At 38.9% G+C, this 12,069-nt stretch overlaps 2 protein-coding genes across 5 annotated transcripts in view; one reads left to right on the top strand and one right to left on the bottom strand.

Annotated features, from left to right (window-relative positions):
- LOC122086460 overlaps positions 1-12,069 on the top strand; it is a 45,514-nt gene that overhangs the window by 25,690 nt on the left and 7,755 nt on the right. The gene's annotated exons all lie outside the window — the stretch shown is intronic.
- Positions 1,776-10,993, bottom strand: LOC122086461 (paramyosin-like). Of its 2 annotated transcripts, none has more exons than XM_042655273.1 (6): positions 9,024-10,993; positions 8,840-8,916; positions 8,533-8,644; positions 8,231-8,347; positions 2,372-2,722; positions 1,776-2,238 (listed from the first exon to the last, which is right to left on the bottom strand). In XM_042655273.1, the coding sequence occupies exons 1-5, from the start codon at positions 10,431-10,433 to the stop codon at positions 2,372-2,374; spliced, it is 2,067 nt and encodes a 688-aa protein (XP_042511207.1). In that variant the 5' UTR covers positions 10,434-10,993; the 3' UTR covers positions 1,776-2,238. The 2 variants fall into 2 exon arrangements, with proteins under 2 accessions (XP_042511207.1, XP_042511206.1); XM_042655272.1 differs by lacking the exon at positions 1,776-2,238 and having other exon boundaries at positions 2,297-2,722; positions 9,024-10,571; positions 10,686-10,972.

Below are 12,069 nucleotides of genomic sequence, written 5' to 3' on the forward strand. Positions count from 1 at the left end.
TCTAAATGGCACGCATGAAACTATTGAAGAAACCTAAGATCACAGCTACAACAGCAAGAAAGGAAGATCAGATTTTGCCCAATAGAAGAAGATGAGTAAAGAAATTATAAGAACCTGTATTTTGCTCCTCGAGACGAGAAGCAAAAGTAACTCTTGTAAAGGCTAGACACAAATCTCAGACATGAATCCAGCAGTGATGTTCGTATCTGAAACCCAGTTTTTTCAAGGATTCAAGAAAAATACATGTGAGGTAAAGGAAGAAGAAGAAGAGGTAAGAGTGAGATGGTAGCAGAGGCAGAGATTGTCCAGTTCATCCGCATAGAGTTCTGAAGGAGCTTTGAGGGTTCACAGCATCTAAGCAGTTCCACCTCCATGAAGATGGTAGGCTTCTAGGAACAAAGAGATTGATATAAATTTTGATTTATATTTAAAAAAAACTGTATCAGATTTTCAGAGGAAAACTTAATCCATAATTATTAGGGTAAAGAGTGTCTGTCTGTAAGCGGTCTTTTTCACCCTTCATGCAATGATGTGATCATGTGATAGAAAGGCTACTATTGGAATATCGTAACTGGGGAGAGTGGGGAAGGGGAGCCACAGAAGAGAGAGATGCAGCGGCAGCCGGGGCTGAGGCGGGTGTTTCCTCTTCCCAAATCCTAGAACTTCTCTTTTTTCTTGAACTCTTTCTGTGAAAACGGTGACAACTAACGAGAGAAGTAATCTTCAAAATCAAAGCCCTCTTCTGCAACCACTGGAACGTTCGTAGAAACAGAGGAATTAGTTGATGAGGTCAGGCAACCATCAAAACCTCCCACCAGTGAGTTGAAATCCTGAGAGGATGAAAAGAGGAATGAGGTTTTCCGCCATATCCCATGTTTTTTTCTCTTTTTTCAGTATTTTCTGTGTTTCCTGAACACTAATTTGGTTCCCGGGAGCAAAGAAGCGTGACTCGCTGGAGTGGAGTTAATGGGGGTGAAGAAAGAGAACAAGTGAGGGATTTCAGCAACTGGCGGAACCCCTGTTCTGCTATTCTCCAGCTTCCAATCATGGCAGCTGATACTGGAAAGTGAGCTTCTTCTTTCACTACACCTAAATCATTCATAACTTTCACTTCCAAAACCAACCAAGTCCCTTGATTACAAAACCGCAAAAAACTCCCTCCATCGCTTCCAAATCTCTGTGAGTCGACTCTCTCTATCCAAATATGCCTACTTTTTTCTTAGTTTTTTCCATGTTGGTGGCCATGATGTCGCCCTTCAAAGTCTGCCCATGAATTGGGCTTGGGCAAGTATAAAGCAGATGCCAGTATCGTTTCATTGATTCAATGGTTCACAAAATCAAGCCCAAGAATCCCAACGAGAGGGGTATGTGATTTACTCCCACTATAGAGCTGGCTGAGGGAGGTGAGGGAAGGGACAAAGCTTCATTTCCCTTTACTGCTGCTGCCGCCCAAGAAAGAAGACGAACACGAAGACGTCGCAGGGCTATCATTCCACTAGCCTCGGGCTTCACGGGGCTTATCCCCACTCCCTGAAGATTATACACAGTGCAGTCATTAGCCGGAGATGGATGACGGGAGATGGAGAGGGAGAGGGAGGACTGAAGGAGAGGGAGAGAGGGAAATTACAAAACAAACACCCACTTAAAACGCGAATAGCCCACTAAAAAATCAAGGGTAAAAAAGAAATAAAGGTTACAGCCCGAGAGATTCTTATGGCTCCCTCTAATTACAATGGAAATAAAGGAAAACCAATATTAATAGGTACCTCACTAGCTTAACTACAAAACATTTCAATTTTTATTATTTATTTTACTTTGCAATCAAATTTGTATGATATAAAATTAAAAATAAAATTTACATTTGAGAAGTATAATTACCAAATATGGGTAAGAGTTTTAGGTAGATTACATGATCATGGTCACAAGGTTTTTTTTTCCTGTTTTTCAAAACTGATCTCACTCACCTTCCCTTCCCTTCACTTGCAAATAGACGAAGCCACCGACGACTTCAAAGGCAACTTTCAACTGTTACCCATTGGTGCAAGCCAGAGATGTTGCCCAGAGATGATGTGCTTCGCTGTAGTCCTGATTGAGCTTATACTCGCCAATGTCCTCCACCCTATCCCTCCATCTTGCCTAGTGGCTTGGCAGCTGCAGACCTGGGCATGACAGAAGCAGTTGGGCTCACAATCCACAAAAGATCTCTTCTTTTACTGCTAGTTGCTGAACGGCAAATATCTGTCGAAATAAATAAAAACTTTCATGAACACATACAAGAAAGCTTTGAGAAATGATGTGGTGCAAGGGCGATCCTTTGACTTTCAATTTCATTTTGTAAGATTACAAGAAATTATACAGGAAAAATTTTCACTTATAATAACGGTTCTGAAAGCTCCATTTCATTTGAATTCTGCTGTTGTGTCTCAGACAGGTGATATCCTACGATGTTCAGCCCCAGCCATTCCCACGGCCAGCATATATATCTTGGCCTGTTCCGGATCCTTGAATCTTCCCTGGTATCAGACTCGTCAAGCTGATGGGAAAGCTCCTCCACCCTATCCCTCAATCTTGAAGCCCTCAAGTCTGCAAGCTTCAGAGACTTATCAGCTGCATCTCTTGCAGCCATCGCTGCTTCGGCCGTCTCTTCTTTGAATTTGAGCTTTTTCTCTGATTCCATCATGGCTTGCTTTGCATCGTCCAGTTCCTGCCTAAGGGTTGACAACTGCAGAATTGCAATCAAAACCATTAAAAGTTGAGATGGTGCAATCACAGCTTAAACAGAAATATCAGTTCAAATCTACCTTCATTCTAAAGAAAATGAAGCCCTCCATAGAGGATAATAAATATAGTGAAAACGACAATAAATTGTCAGGAGGGAGTCACAACAACAATTGATGCCACAGTGTTGAAAATTATAACAGCAAGGTGTATCTATCTGATTCTGCTGGAATTTGTTGTAAACTCATTAAAATGTCTTCACAGTTGGTAGAAGGTCTAAATCCAGATGCCTATCTCAATCAAAATCGTGGCCTTGATAGGCCACTTGGCCTCACTTGTGACAATTAAGTCCCTCTGGTGAGACCAAGTCCCAAATCATGGCTAGCAGTAATTCGACACTCAAATGCTTACCTTGGTTCAGCTAAACAATTCTCTCAAACAAATGAAGTCGTGAACTTCACAAAAACTCCATATATCCGAATAAAAAGAAGCTTAGTGATACAGGGCAAGATTTTACCTTCCACATTGAATAAGTTAATTAGATGGACTCCAAACTCCTTTCAGGATAAAATCCATTGTATAGTCAATGTTCTAAACAGTGTGGTACACAATGTTGCTACGGCCAGATTAATTTTAGTTTCTAGGCTTAAGAAAACTTCACAGAAATCATAGATCTAATTATAGGCATACACAGACCGACCACATCAATTTGGGATTTGATCTTTTACTTTAATTGATGCTCCTATGACTATCAAGTGCAAGAAGACCCAGCAATGATCCAATTTCCAATATAGTCTACCTTGGCATGATTCTGGATTTCTGACGGCTCTGATCTATCAGAGACAGACCTAAGCAAAAGAGTATCCTAAAATATGCAAATACATGTCAAGAAGGATGAATAAAGCAACTCAAGTAAGCTTTATACCAACATTTGGGTCATGCAAACAAATCTATGGATGTCCAGGGACCATCTTATTACCATTAGTCACTGATGTAGAAACTGCAAGGAAGAGGAAAATATAATGCATCCCAAGAGGGTTAACACCCACGACCAGTCTAATTTTTTTGAGTGACTTGGAACCAACTCAGCCAGTGAAACTTTCAAATAGATGAAGACTTTGACCCAGAAATTTCAAAACACAGCTAGGATGAATCCAATGATATGCAGTTAACTGGATTTAAACTGGTTTCTTATTCCCTGTCTAAAAGCTGTTAAGGGCCCATCTTCTATCTCAATGGAAGGCAGACAAACTTGGCTGTAGACCAAGTTTACCAAATCAATCTTATCAACAAAAGAAATATTCTTACCCAAAAAAAAAGTAGGATTGAAATAATTTTTGTGCAAGGATAAACATGTAAACCATCATGGCATGCTTGTAACCTAGAATACATCCAACATACAATATGAAATATTAAAATTATAAACATCCAACAAATGTATATATGGGGAGGAATCTAGAAGGGATTTCAAAAGGCAATTCTTTATCCTTGTGAAGGACCCCAGTTATCATCCTTATAATATCCATGACGGTTCACACAGTTGTGCCATAGGGATGGGTGATGTGGCAATTCCGACCATTTTTTTTTTTTATTTTTTTTCTTTTTTGTTGTTGCAATTCCAACCATTGGATATCAAAAGAATGGTCTAAATTGGCCACCCGTCAAGTTAGAAAATCAAATTCAATCATATGTCCTCTCATGTATTGGCATTTTCAATAATTTTTTCAGAAATTTCATTATTCCAAGGGATTTTCAAAGCTTTACTGCCACACAGTCAACTCTGCTTGGGGTGAAACCTGACATGGAAGAAGGGAACTTTGGAGTCTACACACTTACAAAATTTCAGCCCAATATACCTTGTCCAATCCCGAGAATTGTATCTCCCTCAGTTTGAGAGTCTTTTTGCCGCATAGAAATAATTTGAGTTAGTTTCGGAGTGCAAGATAAAATTTTCAAAATATACTTCAGTATTTGCATTCCTTCTATTTTAAGCCTAATGCATAAAACTTTCTGAGTGGGCTTTATTTTCGTGTCACTTACAAGATTATTCAGTTACCTCTTTGATGGTTCAACATCTTGCCTATCGAACATGATTTGGGAAAGTTATGGCCAAAATATTGGCAGAATGTCAGTTTCTGAAGGTTTTGCATTCCTTACAATTTTAATTAAAATTTAGAGTTTCTTTATGGGTATTTTGGGTCATGAAAAAATGGGAGTTCCACGCTACAAATACACGGTATGAACCACCTCCTTCCCCACTGCACATGGTAAGAGATCTTTTTTCTTCTTTTTTTTTTTTTGGGGGGGGGGGGTGTGGAGAGGATGGGTCTCTCCAAGCCCCTGGATCCTATAAAGGAGATCTGCGCATGTACCAGACTAGATCATTTTGTCCTGCCGCTACTACTCTAGTGAAGTTTGTTTGCTGAATTGCCAAAAGAAGTCAATTTAACCAAAAAATTGCAGGTTGATCCTTACAAATAAGTAGATTTGTTTATTGAACTTTAAAGATATTTGGCTGTTCCTGTGAAATTTGATCAGATCATATATCTGTTTCTTGAATTGAAAATAGTCTTATCTGTCTGACACCCTATTCTTGATCTGATTTCAAGAATTATATCATTAGATTTATTATCATGTCTAACACCAGATATTGAATCTTCATTTGATTTTGAAATCATTAGGCAAGTTTGATGCTGACCACAGGAACAGAAGATATGAATATTTTTATTTATAAATTTTTAAAGTGTGTGTGTGTGTGAAACAGACCCCTAACCTATAAGGGATGTGATTTCATGCCAACAGGCTTGGCCTATGTTATCACATACCCTTGGACCCATTACCTTAGGATTTGCTATTGCTCATCCTTCCGGTATTCAGGAACAAGCTTGGGATGTGAATTGGGCAGGCTGGGCATGGTTAATGAAAACCCAGGCCCTGATTGAGCGCTTAAGCCCCGCGCAAGCCTGGTCCGGCCTGATCTCAGGCTGGGAAACCCCAATCTAACCTCACCTACCCGGGCCCAGCCCAGCCCAGCCCATCATAGCCTAGCCCAGCACAAGCATCTCAGCTCAAAATGAGTAAATCTATCTACTACAAGGGGGATGAAATCATGAAAGTGGTATTCAAACCCAAACCTATGGAAGGGAACCTGTACATCACAACACACAAGCATTTTAACATTATACATAATGATAACTGCAATATACATGCATGTAAGATGGACTCAAGCTGGTCCGTGCTAAGCTTGAGGCCTCAACCCTTACCTAGCCAGGCCCAATGCTAGTCAGGGCTGAAATCTCAGCCCAAGCCTGGAAAAAAGGGTGGGCCAAGCTCGAGCTTGGGTTTTTGGGTCCAAGTCGAACCTTGAAGGCCAAAACCAAGCCAAGCAAGGGGTGCCCAAGCATCATATTGCCTAGAGCTCCAAAGTGCTTGCTCGCCAACATATGCAACTCTGATATTGAGATTAATCACAAACATAAATAATAATATCACATTGAATCAAACTTACGTCGTATTGATAGTACTGTTGTGATGAAGGGAAGAAATGCTGGTTCAAAACAATTCTGCTACATGGTAGCTGGGTTTAGTAGAGTATTAAGAACTATATGGCATTAAATGAAGGGCTCTCTTATGAATTGTATTTACTACATATTAACACTTTTTTTTTCTTCTTCTGTTGCAACAAAATGAGCAAGAGCTACCAATTCAACATGAGAGAAGAAGCCAATTTCAAGGTTCATCAGTTAAAGAAAAATATCTGCAAGGGCTATGATTCAAAGAGAAACAGAGCATTATTATGGTAGGCCACATAGGCCTGATATTGAGAAACATATTGTCTGTAGCTAATCCAGATCCCCACACCACTCTGAGCAGAAAACCCTGTCACTCAGGGTTCAAAGCTGGCGCCATCAAAACAGAAAACATTTACAGCATATAATCATTACCATAAAAAACTGTAAGATTAGGTTACTGCCGTGATCGAATGAGAATATGGATAAGAGGCTCATGGGATTGACATGGGGATACAACTGTTCAAAAGCAAAGAGATGGAGGTTCTTATCAAAGCTTTGGAAATTGCTATCACTAACAGTGGAGGAACTCCTTTGTTGAAGGGGACTCAACATGACAATTGGATGGATGAAGAACACTTATTTTGGGGGGGGGGGGTCCTTGGAAATATATTCATCAAATCTGGAAAGCTAGTCTTCTGCCTCAATGAAAATTCTCTCTGCCATGGAGAAAGAGATCAGAGAATTCTACAGCAGGTACATCACCTGGAGGGTGCTCCAAGGGAGTCCTTTCTTATTAAAGCTTTGGAAATTGCTATCACTAAGGGTGGAGGAACTCCTTTGTTGAAGGGGACTCAACTATGACAATTGGGTGGATGAAGAACACTCATTTGGGGGGGGGGTGGGTTCCTTGGAAATATATTCATCAAATTTGGAAAGCTAGTCTTCTGCCTCAATGAAAATTCTCTCTGCCATGGAGAAAGAGATCAGAGAATTCTACAGCAGGTACATCACCTGGAGGGTGCTCCAAGGGAGTCCTTTCTTATTAAAGTTTTGGAAATTGCTATCACTAAGGGTGGAGGAACTCCTTTGTTGAAGGGGACTCAACTATGACAATTGGGTGGATGAAGAACACTTATTGGGGGGGGGGGTCCTTGGAAATATATTCATCAAATCCAGAAAGCTAGTCTTCTGCCTCAATGAAAATTCTCTCTACCATGGCGAAAGAGATCAGAGAATTTTACAGCAGGTGCATCACCTGGAGGGTGCACCAAGGGAGTCCTTTACTTGGGGCAGATACCTTTGAGATAACACAGCTCTTTTCTTCTATCATTTATGTGTAGACCATGGCCTTCCTTCTTGTTGATTATATATTAGATTTTGTTCCTTCTTTATTATTAATAAAATATTTTTTACTTATTTAAAATAAAAAACAAAGAGAGCCCCACCAAGAAGGCGAAAACAATTTACAAGTTATTTCCCAATGTTGCCACAAATAATAACTAAATATCTCTTCCTGAAGAGCCACCTAAAAGAATTCATGAACTCTGGAAAATAACAAATTGCCATGCAAATAAGATGTACAGAGTGCACAGAAGAAAATTTAGATATATCTATATAAAATAGAACCTAAAAGAAAATCTAGATAAATCTATAGGTTTAGAATACTATAACTTAAATTTTGCAAAAATATGAAGTAATAGTAGCCAGCAAAAGAAAAACATAATTTGCGTGTAATAGGTAAACCATTCCATATTCCAGTCAATTCCAAAGCATGTTTTAGTATTTTTAAATTTCTCCAAACAACTTACCTTCATCAAACCATACATGCTCTGTGGCTCATAATTAAACATGCCAGTAGAGATAAAATAATCCATTCATGATATTGATGAGTACAATCTCATTATCCAACAAATTCAATTTGAAAATAGAATGCGAAACATATCTTTGACATTAAAGGATAATAAATCCTAAACAACCAAAAAGACTACTTTTAAGTGTACCTGTGCCAGATACTCTTGCTCAATGGCTCTGCCTGCTGCAGCCTCTTGCTCTGCTGCCACTTTCCATCTTGCAATCTCTTCTTCAGCAGCTGCTATGTCCGTCATAAGCCCTTCAACCTTAAAGAATTCATAACTTCACTCAGTACTTGACATCAATATAGTCCTATGCATTGATGAACCAGCATACTCTTATTCCTTCTTTCATAAGATAACGTAGCATAAACAATTGGACAATGGGAGGAGGGGGGGAGAAAAAAGTTGGTATATTCTATATATAAAAAACGGTTGAATAGGCTGGTTACATTTTCATTGGCCACTGTTTCCTTCTCTTCAAGTTCCTCTATGCGATGCTTTCTTTGACTGAGTTCCGTGGCTTGAGCTTCCACATTGGCCTTAAGTATACACAACTCTGCCCTTAATCCAGCAAAGCAATACATAAAACAAAACAAAAATGGTCAATTGAGGCGAAGTACCATTTTTTCAACCACAATTGCAAAATCATTATATAAATGGTACCCAATTCTAACAGACTATTTCTTTTATTTTCCGTTGAGTTTGTAAAATCTAAAAATGTGTCTAGAATCAAATTAAAAACAGTATGCAAGGTACCTAAGTTCTCCCACAGAATTTTGAAGATCAATTATCTCCACTTGATATTCCTTAACGCTATTCTCCAGAGCACCAGCCTACATATGATACATAAACCACAATTAAGCTTTCAGAAACACCTGATTAGTTTAAGCTAGATTCTTTCAGAAATAACTAAGGCACGGATGCTGACAGAAACACTTACCAGAGTAAAGACTTCATCTTTCTCTATCTCAATAGCACCTGATTTATCATTGTCACCATGCCGCAGATTACTGAATCTGAAGTATATCCCTGCATCTCTGAAACCATTTTCAGCAACTTGTGGGACCTCATTTGTTTTGGATGATGAATCTGATGACATCCTTCTTGACAAAGTATTTCTAAGTAGGGACCCTATTTGTTGTTTATCCTTCACCAATTGAGCAACCTTCTCATTTAGACCTTTCGTTTCCTTGGTCCTCTCTTCCATTGAATCTCTTACCTTCTGTGCAGCAATCGTGACCAGTGAATAGATAGATTCCATCCCGGCCAGAGAAGCACGTAGGTTCTCATCCATGTCCATACCTTGGGGAAGGAACAAGGACTCTGAAAAGTCCGACTGAACTGATTTATTAACATCAACCACCCTAACTACATGATATACTTGGTCATGTATTTTTGATATATAATTCAACTGCTCAACAATTAAGGGCCTTTGTGTTTCAAGGTTTGATTCCAAATTCCTCAATTTATGGTCATAATCATTAACCAGCTCCCTTAACCCCGTTGCCTCCTTCTCCACCGCATCCAACTTCTCGGACATCTGTCTATCCATCTCAGATACCTTTGAGTCTTTATCAGCAATTGACTTCTCCAGATTCTCAGATTTAGATTTTTGCTTCATCACCTCCTCCCTCAACCCACTAATTGTGGCTTCAAGCTGAGAAACTTCAATGGCAATTTCATAATTCCTTTGTTCCATCTGCTCACGAGCTTCATTCCTGGACTTAGTTGCCATGTCAATCTGCTTAATAAGTTCTTCAACAATTTCATTTGTTCTCTTGATAATTCCATAAGCAACAGCTTGTAATCCACTGTATTTCTGAGATCTAGGGAGCCCAGACCCAGAAAAATTCTTGAAGTTACTAATCTTTCCAGAGATCTTTTCGATCCCACTCACAAGCATATGGGCAGTGACTTCAATTTCCGAACGCGAGTAGTCCCTTGCTTTCACAGCTTCATCAAACTGCCGAGCCCCATCTTCATGCTGTTTCGAAAGTTCATCTTTCAGCCTCAGCGCATCCGCTAGTTCCCCTGATAACTTCTCATTCGATTTCAACGCTTCTTCCTTTTCTCGTAATGCCTCGTTCCTCAGCTTCGTGATCTCGTCACGCTTCTTTATCGCCTCATGAGCAAGCACCTTCAACCGATTAAAAGACACCTGCATCTCGGATTTTGCACTCTCCGCAGCCTCCCTAGCTTTTCGCTCACTTTCAAGCTCTGCAAGAATCTCTACGAATTTCTCCACAGAAATATTTTCTTGAGACGGATTCTTGATGATTTCGAGGATGGAATCCTCCTCCTCCACGTCGCTGAGAACAACATCGGCATCTTCATCGCAGGCGCTCGCCATTTCGATTAAACAATCACTATTTGTTGATCGATCAAACCATCCACCATTCCGTTAAGGATCGAAATATCCGCTAATTCAATTATCTCCGTATCAATTTCTTCGTCGAAAAACTCAGAACAAACAACGAATTGATGAAGTCTGTGAAGAAGAGTGAAACACAAAAAATCGAAATTCCAATAGAGAAAGGATCAAGAAATGGCGATCGAAATGCGACAAATTCGATAAGCTATACAACGATTGCAAGTCACATACCAATATATGAAAATAAGAGCAGAATTTGACTGAAAACAATGTGGGATTTGAACTTGCTTGTACGCAAATTCTCCGCTTCGAGAGAAAGAGAGCGAAAGCTGAAGATCAGCAACAGCGACCAACTAGTCTCCTTCTCCCTCCCCTGCTAGAGTCTCTTCTTCTTCTTCCTTATAATTAATTTCCTCTATATTTTAATTTAATAATTCCCCATTTTTTTACAGTCAACCTCTGCGCTTCCTTGGATTTTTCTGTATTCTAATTTGTTCGGGTCTCGGACGGAACACTATGTACCGATGTACCTCAACCGGTGAATGGGATCGGGAATCGGCCGACGATATCTTTCCAGAATCGGTAGTCCGATTCCGATTTCCCGGTTCCAGCCATATAAATATGCGAAGTTCTCAAGAAACACCTACAAGGATGAGGATGATAGGATGTTCCAACATTGGGATGGGCTTACCATCTACCAAACTTAAATGGGCTTTGCTTGCTACCCCAACCACCACCCCTTGACCCAGACTAAAGTAAATTTTAGAGCTTTAACAAAAATAAATAAATTTTGAAAACAATTAATTTGTGACTTACTTATGTGGCTTTTTCTTCAGGATTTTTTTTTCTTGGTACACTTGAGGAAAAAAATTAGGAGACATTTATTAGACACCCCTTTAGAAGTAAGCCTGGAATAGGCATTTTTCTTTCCTTTTAATAGAACACAAATTAACATTTGGGCTGCGTTTGGTAATATTTCAGTTCTAAAAAAGATATTTTATGTTAAAAATAAAAATTTCAATTTCTATGTCAATATATATATTTATTTATTTATTGTGTAATGAAACTGGATTGACAAAACTACATTTTGTTGTTCCGTTAATTCTCATTTCTACCCTTCTTTTTTTTTTTACTTTTTGTTCAAAAATAAATAAAACACACCATAAATGCACCAAACGCTTTATTCCTTTTTTTTCCGTTCCCATATAACGAAAAAACTTCAAAAACATTTATCTGAAACATTACCAAATGCAGCCTTTACTATATAAATTATTTCTATTCAAAGTGAAAGGAATAGAAAATTTTCAATGAAGCAATCCTATTTTTAATGTAGTTGGAGGCTTTAGCTAGGCTTTTCTTTAACTAAAGACAAAATAATGTGGGCCTTCATAATTAGATTGATCGATAATTTCTTTTAATATCTTGGGTTTGTAATTAATTAGATATTATGAGAAGCATATTTCATGCTTGGTGATGAATGTGAATGAAATATGCCTAAAAGACTTGTGTTTAACACACCATTCGCGACCTTCTTCGTCTCAGTGAAGTGTTTCATGACGAATTAACCCCTCTTCAATAATTTAAAAAAAAAAAAAATCAAATCAAAATGGTCGGC

The sequence above is a fragment of the Macadamia integrifolia genome, chromosome 8, assembly GCF_013358625.1.
Source record: "Macadamia integrifolia cultivar HAES 741 chromosome 8, SCU_Mint_v3, whole genome shotgun sequence".
NCBI classification, from domain to species: domain Eukaryota; kingdom Viridiplantae; phylum Streptophyta; class Magnoliopsida; order Proteales; family Proteaceae; genus Macadamia; species Macadamia integrifolia.